The 17,805-nt window shown below is 40.4% G+C and overlaps 1 protein-coding gene across 1 annotated transcript in view; it reads right to left on the reverse strand.

Moving 5' to 3' along the window:
- The window catches only part of ltbp2 (latent transforming growth factor beta binding protein 2), a 175,373-nt gene that overhangs the window by 88,199 nt on the left and 69,369 nt on the right, over window positions 1-17,805 (reverse strand). The window contains exons 5-7 of the mRNA XM_033027651.1: window positions 11,357-11,527; window positions 6,605-6,796; window positions 2,909-3,171 (exon numbers count right to left, since the gene is read on the reverse strand). Coding sequence (XP_032883542.1) covers window positions 2,909-3,171; window positions 6,605-6,796; window positions 11,357-11,527 — 626 coding nt within the window. The remainder of the gene's footprint in view (window positions 1-2,908; window positions 3,172-6,604; window positions 6,797-11,356; window positions 11,528-17,805) is intronic.

Raw genomic sequence — 17,805 nt, forward strand, 5'->3', positions numbered from 1 at the left:
ACAAAAATGTATTACTTTGTTTACTGCAGGGAGATGGTGAAACAGCTAAATACAGTTGCCCCCAGTTATTTCTTGATATTACAAGTCTATTTGACTGAAGGCTGGCTTCTGGGGGGCGAGGATCCCAGGAGGATGTCAACATTCCTACTGAACACGGTTGCAACTACTTCTGTCTGGTTATTTACCCTGAAAACTTGACCTGTTGTAATAGTGGATGGAAATACTTTAGGAGCTTTTTACTCTCATTAGTTTATAAATTGCCTACACCATTCTTAACTAGTCGTTTCATCCGTTTGATTTGTTGTGATATGGACAAGCTATGCTTATTTTTGCATGGTGCTTTTGCTGTCCGATACACATTTCATGTGCCTGCTGCACTTTCTTGGAAATACGGGGTTTGGGAGATGCTGTTAGAATTGAAACGTACGAAGCACAAATGCTGGAAATCTGAAATAAAAACAGGAAATGATGGATAAACTCAATGGGTTATGTAGCTACTGAGGTGAGAGAAACAGAATTAGGATTTCAGGTCCATAACATCATCAGTACAATCAGAGTTGTCTAGGTAAATACTGTTCATCTGTGCCACATGTAAACTGTAAGTAATCCTGCTATTGCACAGTACCAGTGACCCCCAGTTTGATTCTGACCCTGGGTACTGATTGTGTCGAGCCTGCATGTGCTTCCTGTAACTGAATATTGAACATGGAAATGCATGCTGAAGCTATGTTAATCCAGTACATACGCCTGATATCCACCTGACAAGATTTAAAATTGGCAAGGTATATTTTGACCAGAAAAGGTAGGTCAAATCTAGTTTAATTAATTACTATTCCACCAGATCAATCGCAATCATCAATGACATAATGGGATAGGCTATTAACAGAGCCATCGAGAGCAATGTCCTGTTCACGAATGGTCACTCTGGCATTAATAGAAACTGTAATAGGAGCAATCATGCTTGGTTGTAGTGGTTGTGATGGGCCAGTAGGTGTAGGAATAGAAAGGCAATATAAGTTCCTTGGGTCAACTATCTACTGCAATGATGTTCCCTTCTCCACTATACTGGCCTAAGTGATCCCAGAAAATGGCAGAAAAGGCTCATTGGCTAATCTCCAATGTTATTTATGTTCACAATTCATCAGATAATGAAAGAAACACCCAAATTCACATGCATTTCACTTGGACAATATGTAGGCTTGCTCTAATAAAGCAAAATATTGACTGTTTTAACATAGAGAGTTTATTCATGTTCCTTACAAATTCAGTTTTTTTGCAACCAAACTTTTCATCATAACATCCTGCAGAAAGTGGGAGGCAAGGCTATTTAACGGGGCAAACGCATACAGGTGCGTCATCACTGATCAGAAGCATCACAGTGACCTTTAGATCAAGTCAAGTATCTTGGCAAGTGAAACTCATCCTGACTTCTCAAAACTACCCCATCATGGGCAAGGCACAAGTCATGAATGCAATACTCACCGCCTTCCCAGATGACTGAATTTCTAACAACATTCAAGAAATTACACCATCCAGGATAAATTAACTACGCATTTGACTGGCACTTCATACATCACCATAACTGCAACATGTACCATCTACAAGAACAGCGAGGCTTCTTCAACAGCACCTTCAAAAATGTGATTTTTATTGTCTACAAAATTTAAGAACAAGGGAATATCTTCTCATCACTATATGATACTTCATCAAGTTAGTGCCTCTCATCATCATCTCTTGACTCCAAGACTGAGTGGCGCAGAGCCTGGAAAGATGCCAACACCAACAACAGAGAGGTCATCACAGCCCCGACAGTGAAACCACCGGGTTTTGACCTCCATCGCAACCAATGGCTAACCCTGAACAGAATCCGCACCCTCCATGCAAGAACAGCCCATCACCTGCATAAGTGGGGGGATGACAGACAACCCTTCTTGCGACTGCGGACATCCAGACCAGGCCATCCCACACATCGTGAATGACTGCCCACTGAGGCTTTTCCCTGGTGGCATCAAAGCCATCCACCTAGTAACTGATGCTGTCCTGGCCTGAATGTCTACCCTAGATCTACAATTTTAGGCTGTGCATGCTATACACAAGAAGAAGACCATCATCTCAAGAGCAATTATGCTTGGAAAATAATTGTCGCTTTAGTAATAACACCTATGTTCTTTGAATGAATATAAATAGGTATAAATATAAATATAGATATGTTAAAAAAAGGTATTCCATGTACATTGAGCAGACTAGAATATAAGGTGTATAAGTTAGATGACAAAATACAAAGATTTATTCGAACATAGATGGAGTATTGATCAGGTATATCTTCAGATCCATGCATCTGATGCATGAAGTGTCAAATTCAGAAGAATAAAATTACTTTGGAGAGTGTACAGATTAGATTTAATACAGTGTGACCTGGGCTCCAAGAGGATAATTAACAAGGAAAATGGGACAAACTTTTAATCTTGGAACTTTGAATATTGAGAAATGTGATCAAGGCATTTGGACAACTATAAAATAGCTGACAATTTTTCTGCTGCTCAGAAAGCCTAGACTGGCTGATGTACACTAAATACTGTATAATGACCAGGTCATTTTTAAAGGTAAGTGCTACCTCCAAATTAAAAGTGGAGTAGAATTTTAGATCCTCTTCTGCCAACAGTGGTTGATGCAAGTCAATTCCAAGCTTGAGATTTTTATGAATCAAAGATATTAAGAGATACGAGTCAAGAAAAGATATATAAAGTCAAGACTGAGATCAATCAGATCTCTGAGAATAGCAGAATGGCAAATAGCTAAACTGCATTCTTCTGCTATAATTTTCCTATGGAATAAGAATCAGATATTCTTAATTTAATTTTCTTAATCACTTTCTTGTTAATTGCATGCATTTAAAATATCGCCCTACCTGACCATCAGCCGTTTCCTGGAAACATCTTCCCATAGTCATAGGTCTACGATGCACCTGTGGCTGCCTACTGTTGCTTTCACTATTATTTGGTTGTGATCTTTGCTGTACTGAATGAACTGACAGTTGCTCCAGTGAATTCTTTATGTTTTTCTGAGGTGAAGAGTCAGGTGGGGTCTTCACTCGTGCCACTTGATGAATTTGTACTGTGGCCTCTGGTGGGTGGTTCACGTGTATATTAACCAGAGATGGATGCATAACAACTGTAGAAAAGGTGGAATCATAGTTTATAATACAAGTAATTTAGCAGTCAAATACTCCCAAACTGCATATTTTTGTTTTCTGATTATCAGCAATTATAGTTTTTTTAAGCAGAACGTTTTCTACACCAATTCTTCACTGGACACACCAATGGGAAAAGGGTGGGAATGAAAATCCTAATCACATTTATGATGACCTCCTGATTTTGTAACTATTCCTTTAAATGTACAGAAAATGGTTGTGTTACAAGTTGATTGATCATTCCAGCTTGATCAGTTTTCTTCAAAATTCAAAATTAAAATCTCATTAGTTAATCACAAGGCAATGTAGATTTATGATAAAACCTGGGCATGAATGCAAAACAGACTCATGATAAACAGTCAAAGAATTGGTCAGAGAGGCAGAGTTGATTACCATTGATCCAATAATGTATATTCAGAAAGTGCTTAAAATTAAAATACATGCAAGTTAAATAATGGAATTTGACTACATTCCAAGACAACTTAGAAATTAAAGAATAAATTGGGCAAAATATATAATTAGTCAGAACAATTTCTGATAATGAAAATTACTTCATAAAAGTACCCCAGTTTTCTTTATTAACTGGGGTACAGCATTTAAAACAATGAGGTTATACTGTAACGTTTTAGAATATTGGTTTAGCCACAGCTAGAATACAGCATTCAATTCTGGTTGGCATTGTCTAGGAAGGAGAGTAATGCACAAGATATCTAACAGAACATTGCCTGGAATAACCATATAACATATAACCATATAACAATTACAGCACGGAAACAGGGCATCTCGGCCCTACAAGTCCGTGCCGAACAACTTTTTTCCCTTAGTCCCACCTGCCTGCACTCATACCATAACCCTCCATTCCCTTCTCATCCATATGCCTATCCAATTTATTTTTAAATGATACCAACGAACCTGCCGCCACCACTTCCACTGGAAGCTCATTCCACACCGCTACCACTCTCTGAGTAAAGAAGTTCCCCCTCATGTTACCCCTAAACTTCTGTCCCTTAATTCTGAAGTCATGTCCTCTTGTTTGAATCTTCCCTATTCTCAAAGGGAAAAGCTTGATCACGTCAACTCTGTCTATCCCTCTCATCATTTTAAAGACCTCTATCAAGTCCCCCCTTAACCTTCTGCGCTCCAGAGAATAAAGACCTAACTTATTCAACCTATCATGGATTTTTACTGTCAGGTGTTGCATCATTATTGGACTTTGGTTATGCCACATTTGGAGTATGGTGTGCAGCTCCCGTCACTTCATTTCAGGAATGATATATAGGCTATGGAGAGGGTATATGAGTGGTTTATCGGAATGCTTCCAAGATTAGAAAATAAGGAGATATTGGGCAAACTGGATTGTTTTCTCTGGAATGTTAGAAGTTGAGGGAAGACCTGATAGAAGTTTATAAAAGTACAAGAAGCATAGATAGGTTAGACAGTCAGAATTTTTTTCCAATGGTGGAAATGTCAAGGATTAGAACACTAGCTTCAAGATAAGATGGACAAGGTTTTGAGGAGATGTGCGGGGAAGAGGAGAATAGTTTAACTTGGCATCATGTTTGGCATGGAAATTATGGATAGAGGGCCTGTTTGTGTTCTTAAGTAGATTAAAGACCACCTTTTACACTATTATGGTATCATGGACTTGTTTTTTTCCATCTTTTTACTGTCTTGCAGAATTTACGTGCAACTTGGATATAATTTATGTTCTATGCATTATGTCAATCTTATGTACCTGTTTTGCTGCTGTAAGCAAGATAACCTTACCTATGCACGTGACAATAAACATGACTTGATTTGGCCCGACCTGAGAGAGGTGCACAAAAATATAAAGAGGCAGAGGTAGCAAAGTTTTCTAAAACTAGAGCGAGAAAGTTTAAGGTAAATGGTGAGTTTAGAAGGGAGTTTATAAGGAATTAAGGAAAAACTTGTTCACTCAAATGCTGGTTTGAATCAGGAATGTACTGCCTGTCTGAATGGTAGAGGCAGGTACTCTCACAATATTTAATAATTATCTAGTTCAGCATTTATATTACCAACACAAAGCAGGCTATGGACAAAATGCTGGTAAATGGAATTAGTATAGATAAATATTAGCTGGTCAGCAGAGCATCATGGGCCACAGAAGGTAATTCTGTGAAGTATAACTCTAAAAGATAGAAAAAAATAAAGTATACTCCATGAATGATGCTAATACATCAAATCATTTTCTTTAAAATTCAACCATATGATGTAGACATACTAAGCAAGTTTGGCATTTATTATCCATCACTAACTCTTCTTCATCGGCAATCTCTCAGGACTGAGGATAACCTCCCTCAATGGCAATAACCAGCAGACAATAAATGCTGGGCTTGCTGGTGATGCTCAGAACTCAAACATGAATATTATTAAAAAATCCAGAATCTTAATATTCTTCTATCTATGTCTATACAATAAATAGAGGTTTTTAAATTTTAGTTTTTTTAGTTTACAGATGCAGCATGGGAAATGCACGGACCAACGATCACACCTACTCATCCCAATTGGACATCCTACACACTCCGGTCAATTTATAAGAGCCAATTAACCTACAAGCCTGCACGTCTTTGGAATGTGGAAAGAAACCAGAGCACACAGAGAAAACCTACGCAGTCGCAGGGAAAACATACAAACCCCGTACAGACAGCACCCGTAGTCAGGATCAAACTCGGGTCTCTAGTGCTGTAAGGCAGCAGATCTATTGCTGCACCACTGTGTCACCCCCTTTGTTTTCTTACGGAATAAATATTCATATATAATATATATATTCATATATTATATATATATATATTCTCCATATATATATACACATTGTTACATAAATTTTACTTAAAGTTTACGTTGATATTTTACAATGGTGCATTTGTATACCAATGCAATCTAAATATATACATATTTTAATTATTTCTTCCTGCAAAGGAGGCCATTCAGCCACTCAAGTCTAGTCTACCTCTCATCAGTTCTTTTCTACCCACTTATTTCCTCTAAATCGGGTGTCAGAGGTTATGAGGAGAAGGCAGGAGAATGGAGTTAGGAGGGAGAGATAGATCAGCCATGATTGAATGGCGGAGTAGACTTGATGGGCCGAATGGCCTAATTCTACTCATATCACTTATGATCTTATGAAAATGTCCATCAACTTCATCCTGAATTTCCTACCAACCAATGATACTAGTTGACAATCAGCCTACCAAATTAGCCCACCAGCAGAATGTCTTTGGAACACAGGAAGGCACTGAAGTAACCACGGAAACCGACAGTCACAGGGAACATGTAAATTCCACATGTGCACACCCATTATCTGCAATGCAGAATTATGTGCGGCAATACAAATGTTTATCACAATATGGATAGATACTCTTCCAACAATAACAATTCAATCCAATTATTTACCTGGCTGATTTGAAAGAGGGAGTGTGTAAACAGATTGTGTGTTGGAAGAATCTGCAGGTGCCATCTTTGTCACAATCTGTTTTTTATGAAGCACTGGAAGATGGCAGAACTTTCCTGTTGAGTTTGATGGGCACCAACACTTGTCCCTTCCAATGCAGTACCCTCCATTCAGACATGGTATCTGGCAAAAATCTAAATACAAATAAATTGGTAATTAATTGCTGGCTAATTTAGTTGATTTGTGCATCATTCAAAACAAATAATTGTTTCTGTTTTTGACAGTTTGTTGGTGGTGCTTAAGGGTAAAGAACAGCAGGTTTTATGACATTCTGAAACCTAAAAATTGATTAGCAACTATTAATTGCTCTTATTTTGCTTTGTATTTGATTTTGATTTGTTGATTATTATTTAATGACTATCAACTGATTGTCTAATCTTATCCAAATTTATTGTTCTTATTTTTTGATAGGAGCTGTATTGTCAGGCCTTCCTCCTTTTCTCTGTAAGTGCAAAAAAACCTATCAATTATCAATAATCTATCAAAACCCATAGGTTTTCCTGGTGATCAATTTTAACTGATTCAGCATTGTTCTCTTCTGAAATGCATGGGTATATTCTCAGAGTTCAACATTACTGAATATGCCTCCAGAGAATAGTACAGCACAGGAACAGGCCTTTCGGCCCACATCATCTGTGCCAAACATGAAGATAATTTCAATTGCCAGCGCATGATCCATATCTTTCCATTCTCTGCACATCTATGTGCCTATCAAAAAAAATTTACAACGTCATTATCCTATGTCTTCACAACCGCTCCTGGCCATGCAATTCAGGCACAAACCATGCTCTGTTTAAAAAAATACTTGCACATCTCCTTTAACCTTTGCCCCTATTTTTTCAAAATAATGTTGTTAATAGCCATCCATGATAATAAACTCTTACTTTAAGGAGTCAAGGGTTTGGATTTCATTCTTACTTTATGTTTAAACTGAAGCAAGTTTCATGAGTCCCTTGCCACATTACAAGATGGAGTACCAACTGTGTACCATGATGCAAAAGAACAACTCCTTTATGAAACATTTTCTACTTCTGTCTTCCTTCATCCTTATTGAAGCCAAAAATGCTGACAAAATCTATCAGTCATGAGTGGTGTGAAGGATCTAAAAAGACACTCTTAAGGGCCTGTCCCACTTAGGCGATTTTTTAGGCGACTGCCAGCGACTAGGGCAATGGAATTCACTGAAGTCAGCACCGGCAACAACCTACGTTAACCTGGTGACAACCTACGACAGCATCTACAACAGCCCAAATTGTCGCCACTGTCGCCGAAACATGTTGAAGATTTTCCGGCTATACGCCTAAAAAATCGCCTAAGTGGGACAGGCCCTTTACAATTGCTGTTACTGGGTATCTCCAACATCAAAAGGGATATATAAACACTGTCTATTTCTTCTTAAGGGCCTGTCCCACTTGCCGATTTTTTCAGCAACTGCTGGCGTCATATCAGCGTTGCCAAAATATTTTGAACATTTCAAATCCAGCGGCGACAAAAAAAATGTTGGGACATATAATTTAAAGGCAGTAGAGTAAGTGGTTAAGGCATATTAAATATTTCCCATTTATGTGCATGTCAAAAATGTAAAATACTGTAATCAGAGCCATCTAGAGTGCCACATACTGTCTCTGCCACAACATTACAGGAAAAGTATTAATGTACTACAATGGCCATTAAGGATATTTACACGGGCAATGCTAGGGATGGCAAGGTTTAAGAAAGAGTGAGGATTGGTCAAGGGTGGGATTATTTTCAGTATAAGAAACTGAAGGGAAATGTAAATAAAGCACAATAAAACGATATCAATAAAGCCTATTCATCTTAATGGAGAAATTGATAACTGCATTGGACGGATTTAAGGTAATAGATGAAAATTTTATGCTGAAGTTAAGAATGTTACTCTCACTTGTAGTGATGGTGTCGGCATCTCTCTGTTAGAATTAGTGGTTGATGTAGAGCCCTGATCACCCTTAAAGGTTACTCAAATGAGAACCCAATGTGCAGTGACCTGGGAGCTAAGAACTGAATGCCAAAGTGCTATCATCTTCTTTTGTATCCAGCTTGGCCACAATGGTGAACTGGCCTCCTTTGTACATTTCTTCAACATACAACATTTGGATTTCTGAGGTAAGAATTGTCAAATGTATTACTTTTTTTTATTGATTCTAGCTCCTTCTTATTGCTGACTGGATAATCCTGTAACGTTTACAACAATATAAATGCAAACCATCTTTGATGCAAACTATCAATGTTTGTCATTGACAAAGAAACAAACAATAATATTACAATGGATAATGCTGACCCTTTAGGAAATATGTCCAACCAAATAATTTGCAAAAGTTCTTCAACACAAAAATTCTTTCACATATTATCTTTTGTTCACATAGTTAATAAAATGACCTGCCAAGAATGTATTAAATCTGTCATTCTTGAACACCACCCTAGGACTGACAGTCTGTAACTATAGTGATATAACTTTAGTGATCTTTGAAACATTACTAGTACTCCAATGTTCTTATTTTCAGACACAATGAACTTAGTGCCGTCTGGTGCATAATGCTTAAAACAACCTGGCAAACCAGAAAAATATGTTTGAAATTTCAACATAAATTTACACAAGGAAATGAAAGGATAATGTAGTGCTGAAAAATAGTGCAGACTACATTGGTGTGCCAAGAATTGAAATTATATGTCATTATTTCTCCCAGGATTATATTGAAACATTTTCATAGAGTATCTATGCCAAAATACATATTGTGAAATCGAAAAGTGATTTCCAAAAGCAGAATAAAACAGTAATTTTATAATTATAACTAATATAGATCAAAGTGGTACAAAAGTCCAATGAAAAATATTACATCCTCAACTCAAAATCTTTAATTCTTTTTTAAATATATTGTGATAGATAGAAATCCATTCTGCACCATTGATTGTGTGATCATTCCTTCCTTTAGAAGCACATTTTTGCCAACATACTAAACAGTACTAGGACATTTCCCTGGCATTTTCAGCAGTAAACAAGCATTGCCTGGGTCAAAAGGTCATGAAAATAAATGAGACCTACTGTAGATTCTTAAGACTCTTCCATCTCAAAATCATATGTTGTTTCCTGGACAGACCTTGGGATATCGGGCAAAGGTGAATTTCAGTCTGCGATTACTGCTAAAAATATCACTGATATGATAATGGGAATGAAAGAGTCTTTTATGTCTATCTTTTGTTTTTAAATGATCTAATTTATTAAAATTCTCACAATTCCTGTATGATAATATTATGTAAGAACAGTGTTTCTTTTCCCCTTCATCTCCACTCTCGCCTTCCAACAAATGCAAAGAGGTTGTGCAGAACTTTGTCATGAAGATCAAGACCACAAAGTTTGCTGCTTCTGTCAACCCCCTCCCTTTACCCCGCTGGTGCTGCAGCATCTATGGAGCAAAGGAAATAGGCAACGTTTCGTGCCGAAACCCTTCTTCAGACTGATGTAGGGTGGGGGGGCGGGAAGAAGATAGGAAGAGGAGGAGCCAGAGGGCTGAGGGAGAGATGAGAAGCGGCGGAGACAATAAGGGCTACTGGAAATTGGAGAAGTCAATGTTCATGCCGCTGGGCTATAGACTGCCCAAGCGAAATATGAGGTGCTGCTCCTCCAATTTCCAGTGGTGCTCACTTTGGCCATGGAGGAGGCCCAGGACAAAAAGGTCGGATTCGGAATGGGAGGGGGAGTTGAAGTGCTGAGCCACTGGGAGATCAGGTTGGTTATTGCGGACCGAGCGTAGGTGTTCGGCGAAACGATCGCCAAGCCTGCGCTTGGTCTCACCGATGTAGATCAGCTGACATCTAGAGCAGCGGATGCAATAGATGAGGTTGGAGGAGGTGCAGGTGAACCTCTGTCGCACCTGGAACGATTGCTTAGGTCCTGGAATGGAGTCGTGGAGGGAGGTAAAGCGACAAGTGTAGCATTTCCTGCGGCTGGTAAATCTCTTCTGCACTATTTCCAACTACATCCTTCTTGTAACTGGGTGATCAGAATTGAACCCAAGGGCACTCTTATGATGGTCTCACCAGTTACTTGTACAACTGCATCATGATGTCCCAACCTTTGTAATCAATAGCCTTCCCAATGAATGAAAGCATATATTCTGTTTTGTTGAGCAGACTAGCAAGGCTATTCTGAAAAAAATGTTAGCTTAATTTTATTTATAAAGATTATTCTGGACACATCTCTGAGTCCATTAAAATCTTTCACATTTGTACCTCACTCAATTCCTCAAGTATCTACCTGTATTATCCAACTTCCAGGTAAAACTTCCATCAATAAACTTACGTTGACTCCAGCTCCATCGTTCTACGTGCCATTTCAATTATAAACACTTTTTTCCTGAAAATCGCAACTTTTCATTTGCAACTTCTTGGCAATATACAAATGAGACCCAAATTTCAAAATCTTATGTCTTATGTCAAGGGTTTCTGTGTGGAATCTCATGTCTGTCCAAGATTGAAATGTACCTTTAACTACTCTTAATAGTCTGATTACACATTCCACAATTTTAGCCTTGCATTAATCTTCTGGATGGACAGGATTGCCACCTCTTTCAGCTGGTTGCTTCCCCATTGGTTTACAATTTTGAATATGTAAACAAAATAATAATACAGAATTTTCCATTTTAATTTTATAAATCAATAACTTTAAATTTACTTACAGATTCGAAAGCCAGATTTGGACACAGGACCATAACCATTTTCACTGTAAAGTGTAGTTGGATCACCTTTCTTACAACTGTTGTGACATTTTCCATTTCTACACTGGCGTTTGCAAATAGTCGGTGTGAAGACAATTTTTATTGTTCCTACATTCATTGTCAGATTTGCTCCTGCAAGAAATAAAAAGTTTGGGAGATAAGCAATATATAAACTTGAAATTTTTGATTAGTCAATAGACTATAGACAATAGACAATAGGTGCAGGAGTAGGCCATTCGGCCCTTCGAGCCAGCACCGCCATTCAATGTGATCATGGCTGATCATCCCCAATCAGTACCCCGTTCCTGCCTTCTCCCCATATCCCCTGACTCCGCTATTTTTAAGAGCCCTATATAGCTCTCTCTTGAAAGCATCCAGAGAACCTGCCTCCACCGCCCGGCAGAGAATTCCACAGACTCACCCCGAGAAAAAGTGTTTCCTCGTCTCTGTTCTAAATGGCTTACTCCTTATTCTTAAACTGTGGCCCCTGGTTCTGGACTCCCCCAACATCGGGAACATGTTTCCTGCCTCTAGCGTGTCCAAGCCCTTAACAATCTTATGTTTCAATGAGATAACCTCTCATCCTTCTAAACTCCAGAGTGTACAAGCCCAGCTGCTCCATTCTCTCAGCATGTGACAGTCCCGCCATCCCGGGAATTAACCTTGTAAACCTACGCTGCACTCCCTCAAGTATATAGCTTGGGAAATACCAGAGCAAAATGGAGCCAACTAGACGATGAGCAGAAACACTTACAACTAGTCAAAGTAGATGTCAGATCAAATATCTCACAAAATGAAGAAATGATGGAGAGTATCTAATTATAATGAAACATATGTCAGGGACTGATAATAGAAATGAAGAAAAGGTATGCGTGATGGTGATTAATTTGTACCAAACCACAGGAAGGCATCAAAACTAACAACATGATAATCTCGTGATAATATAAATTTTGTTGAAGGAAATCCAGAGTATTATTTAAAGTCTTCAAAATGCAACCCATATCCATTTGGACTAACTTCACACACAAAAAAAAAATCGTATAACTGCTATTGCCACTCACAAACTGAATCCAAGTACACGTTTAAAAATGATCTAATCACAACTAAGTTCAATTGAATTTTACAATTAACATTGTGACATATTTATATGTGGCAACATATTTATATGTGACAACATTTATAATCGAGGGGAGATCTTGCCTGACAAATCTGTTAGAATGCTCTGAGAAATAAATAAGCAGGATAGGCAAAGGAGAGTCAGTAGATGTTATTTACTTGGACTTTCAGAAGGCATTTGATAAGATGCCGCATGTGAGACTGCTAAACAAGATAAGAGCCCATGGTATTAGAGACAAGGTACTAGCAGGTGTAGAAGATTGGCTGGCTGGCAGAAGTCAAAAAGTGGGAATAAAGGGGACCTTTTATGGTTGGCAGCCAGAGACTAGCATCAGTGTTCGGTGTTGGGGCCACTATGTTATATGACCTGGATGATGAAATTGATGGCTTTTTGTGACCTGTTTTGTTGATAATACGAAGATAGATAGGAATAGGATAGGAATACTTTATTGTCACATGTGACTAGGCACAGTGAGATTCTTTGCTTGCATACACAATGTATACAAACAGCAGCCATCTACAGCGCAGACAAAGCACGCCGGTTCCCCCTTTTGTCATCCCCCCCCCCCCCACAACAGTTCCCCCAAGCCGAGTCCCCATTGTCCTTTGTCTCTCCCCCCCCCCCCTCCCAATTGTCCATTGTCCATTGTCGTCCCCCCACCTCCCTCAAAGTCAAAGGTGCAGTGAAATGAAGTTGCCTGGCAGCGATACACTCCCCCCACACCGGGTCCTCCATTGTTCTTCCCCTCCCCCCTCACGGCGCTCATGGAGGAGCAGATAGTGTTGAGAAAACAGGGAGTCTGTAGAAGGACTTGGACAGGTTGGGAGTGAGCATTGATGTGGCAAATGGAGTACAGCATAACAAAGTGCTGCAGCAAAGCAAGAATTTCATTGTCCTATCTGGGACACATGACAATAAACACACGCATGGGCCCCAGCTACGCCTGCCTCTTTGTCGGGTACGTTGAACAATCCTTGTTCGACGCGTACCAGGGCCCCATCCCCGACCTCTACCTCCGCTACATTGACGACTGCTTTGGTGCCACCTCCTGCACCCACACACAACTGACTGACTTCATCCACTTCACCACCAACTTCCATCCGGCACTCCAATACACCTGGACGATTTCCGACACTTCCCTACCATTCCTTGACCTCACCATCTCCATCGCAGGGGACAGACTCCTGACCGACATACATTACAAACCCACTGACTCGCATGGCTATCTGGACTACACGTCTTCCCACCCTGCCCCCTGTAAAGACTCCATCCCCTACTCCCAATTCCTCCGCCTACGCCGCATCTGTTCCCAGGACGAGACATTTCATACCAGGGCATCGGAAATGTCCTCGTTCTTCAGGGAACGGGGATTCCCCTCCGCCACCATAGATGAGGCTCACACCAGGGTCTCATCCATACCCCGTAACACTGCTCTCTCTCCCCATCCTCGCACACGCAACAAGGGCAGAGTCCCTCTGGTCCTCACCTTTCACCGCACCAGCCGGCAAATACAACACATAATCCTCCGCCATTTCCGCCACCTCCAACGTGACCCCACCACTCGCCACATCTTCCCATCTCCCCCAATGTCTGCCTTCCGCAAAGACCGCTCCCTCCGCAACTCCCTCGTCAATTCTTCCCTTCCCTCCCGCACCACCCCCTCCCCGGGCACTTTCCGTTGCAACCGCAAGAAATGCAACACCTGTCCCTTCACCTCCCCCCTCGACTCCATTCAAGGTCCCAAGCAGTCGTTCCAGGTCCGACAAAGGTTCACCTGTATCTCCTCCAACCTCATCTACTGCATCCGCTGCTCTAGATGTCAGCTCATTTACATCGGTGAGACCAAGCGTAGGTTGGGCGATCGTTTCGCCGAACACCTCCGCTCAGTCCGCAACAACCTACCTGACCTCCCGGTGGCTCAGCACTTCAACTCCCCCTCCCATTCCCAATCCGACCTCTCTGTCCTGGGTCTCCTCCATTGCCAGAGTGAGCAACAGCGGAAATTGGAGGAACAGCACCTCATATTCCGTCTGGGGTCCTTGCGTCCTTACGGCATCAACATTGAATTCTCCCAATTTGGCTAGCCCGTGCTGTTTCCTCCCCTTCCTTAACCCTCTAGCTGTCTCCTCCCACCCTCCCATCCGCCCGCCCTCGGGCTCCTCCTCCTCCTCCCCTTTTCCTTCTTTCTTTCCCCACCCCCCATCAGTCTGAAGAAGGGTTTCGGCCCGAAACGTCGCCTATTTCCTTCGCTCCATAGATGCTGCTGCACCCGCTGAGTTTCCCCAGCAATTGTGTGTACCTTCGATATTCCAGCATCTGCAGTTCCCTTTTGAACAACCTGACAATAAACTCTCTTGACTTGACTTGAACGGTTGTGTACTGCAGTAGATGCAATAAAGGCGTGGACTATTCTCTAAATGGGATTCAGAATCCCATTCAGGTTACAGAAATTAGAGGTGCACAGGGACATGGGAGTGCTAGAGCAATATTCCCAAAAGGTTAATTTGCAGGTTGAGTCAGTGGCAAATGCAATGTTAGCATTATTTTGAGAGGACTAAAATATAAAAGCAGGGATGTAATACTGAGGCTTTCTAAACCACTGGTCAGACCACATTTGGAATATTGTGAGCAATCTTGGGCCCCATATCTGAGAAAGGATGTTCTGGCATTGGAGAGAGTCCAATGGAGGTTTACAAGATTCCAGGGGTGATTGGGTTAAAGTCTGAGACGTATTTGATGGCTCTGGGCGTATATTACTCACTGGAGTTTAGGATGAGGGGCAGTCTCATTGAAACCTACCAAATAATGAAAGGCCTAGATAGAGTGAATGTAGAGAGGATATTTCCAGTGGTGGGAGAGTCTTGGACCAGAGGGCACAGCCGCAGAATAAAAGAACGTGCCTTTGAAATGGAGATGAAAAGTAATCTTTTTAGTCAGAGGGTGAAGAATCTGTGGAACTCATTGCCACAAACGGCTTTGGAGGCCAGGTCATTGGGAAATTTTAAAGCAGAGATTGATTGGTTCTTGACTGGTAAGGGTGCCAAAGGTTACGGAGAGAAGGCAGGAGAATGGCGTTGAGAGGGAAAAATAGATCAGCCACGATCAAATGGCAGAGCAGACTCGTTGGGCCAAATGGCCTAATTCTGCTTCTTTGTCATGAACTTATGAGTATCTAACAGATGAAACGCTGGTACTAAGCCACATGCTTTGAGTCCTGATGCAGTCTCAACAGTTGCTGTCTGACCCATTATGTTTCTCCACCAGTTTTTTAGTAATCTTGTCAATAACCAAAGTATACTGTCACCAAGCATAATGTTCTTTCTCAACATTTTTCAATCAAAAACATGCATTTATACATGCTACTGTAGACTTTGTTCTACCGTGCTATAAAGGAGCTAATGTGACACAGTAAATGTTAGCATGTGTGCAAATAAAAAAAAATCATTCAAATCATCTATAAACCTCTCTTCACTGTGCATTAATGTTAAAATGAATGACAGTGATTTGGCAGACCTTTTACATCTCTCCTGGTTCTAATTTTATCTACAAAACCCAGAAGTTATTATGCTGAAAAAGGATGAAAACTGGTGTACATCCGATTAAGTCCTTTGTGATTGTGAATATAAGGTGCACTTAAAGGATGCTTCTATGTGTGGAGATATTGGAAATAGAAGCTGATAGGTTCTATCCAGAGGGCCATTGACAACGCCCAGAGGATTGTCGGCTGCCCTCTCCTTACCTTGGAGGACTTACACAGTTCCCGCTGCATCAAAAAATCCCAGAGTATTATAAAGGACATTTCCCACCCCGGACACTCCCTGTTTGAACTGTTACCGTCAGGCAGACGGTACAGATCTACAAGGACAAGGACAAACAGACTTAAAAACAGTTTTTACCCCACTGCTATAAAGGCACTAAATGTAGCCGCCAAGGAACGCAGGGGCGTTACATACTAAGAGACTGTGAAATCGACAGAAGGATGTAGGGCTGGGTGTTTATGCGTGCTATTTTCATGATATTTATTTTAGTTGTTTATCTTTTTTTAAATATTTTACCTTGTATGTATCGTTAGCTTTTAGAAATGTTTGAATGGTGCACTGACTGGCTGACATTTTACAATTTCGTTGTACATGGTTCATGTTACAATGACAATAAAGAAACTATTCTATTCTATTCTATTCTATAGTGGATGTAAGATATTTTCAAAAGGGAGGGTGACCAGCTATCCTATAGCAGGGTGACCAAATCTGAACCTTATACTCCAACTGTGGCCACGCCAGCCCCTTGCACAGCTGCATTCATAGACCCACTCTCTATCGTCCATGGGAATTAGACAAACAAGTATGTAGGGATATCACAAGTAGCTGGAAGAATAATCGGATTGTAATAGTAGGTGGTTTCAACTTCTCTCTTTATTGACTGGGACTGCTATGATGCAAAGAGTTTTGATGGACCAGAATTTATTAAATCTGTCCCAGGAAAGTGTTCTGGGAAATGAGGCAGAGCAAGTGGCCGAAGTATTAATGGGGGAGACAGGGATGGGGCACTTTGGTACCAATAAACATAACTTTATTCGTTTTAAAAGAATTATCGTTAAAAAATAGAAGTGGTTAACAAGTTAAAGTCTGAAATTGGGGGCAAGATCCATTCTGAAGGCATTAGACAGGACCTTACTAAGTTGATTTGGAGGGAAAATTTGAAGGTAAAGGGACATCTGGCAAGTGGGAGGTTTTTAAAAGTGAGACATGGAAAGTTTAAGGACAGAATATTCTTGTTAGAGTGAAGGGTAAAGTTGGCAGGAGTATCTATGAGTTGAGATATTGAGGCACTGGTCAGGAAAAAGGAGGAAACTATCAGGTACAGATTGCTGCAATCAAGTGAATCCCTCTAGGAATAAAAGGGATGGACTACGAAGGAAATCAGGAAGACAAAAAGAGGACATGAGATAGTACTGGCAGATAAGGTGAAGGAGAATCGTGAGATATATTAAGAAGAAAAGGGTAACTGGGAAGAGAACAGGTCCCACTGAGGGTGAATGTGGTGAGATTAGATTAGTTTCTTATCATATACATAGGGATGCAAGATTTTCCTTGTTCACGTGAAGCCCACAGGGTAAAAAGTATACATATAATAACGATAAACACATCAATAAATATAAAGAATGCAAAACAGTGAAATGGCGCAAGATTGTTGTGCAAAATTCAAGCAGTGCAAAAGCTTAAAAGCACACATCATCAGATTTAAGTAAAGTTTCTTTCCCTCTGTTATCAGATTCTTGTATGGATCTCGTGTA

The sequence above is a fragment of the Amblyraja radiata genome, chromosome 9 (genome assembly GCF_010909765.2).
Source record: "Amblyraja radiata isolate CabotCenter1 chromosome 9, sAmbRad1.1.pri, whole genome shotgun sequence".
Taxonomy (NCBI): domain Eukaryota; kingdom Metazoa; phylum Chordata; class Chondrichthyes; order Rajiformes; family Rajidae; genus Amblyraja; species Amblyraja radiata.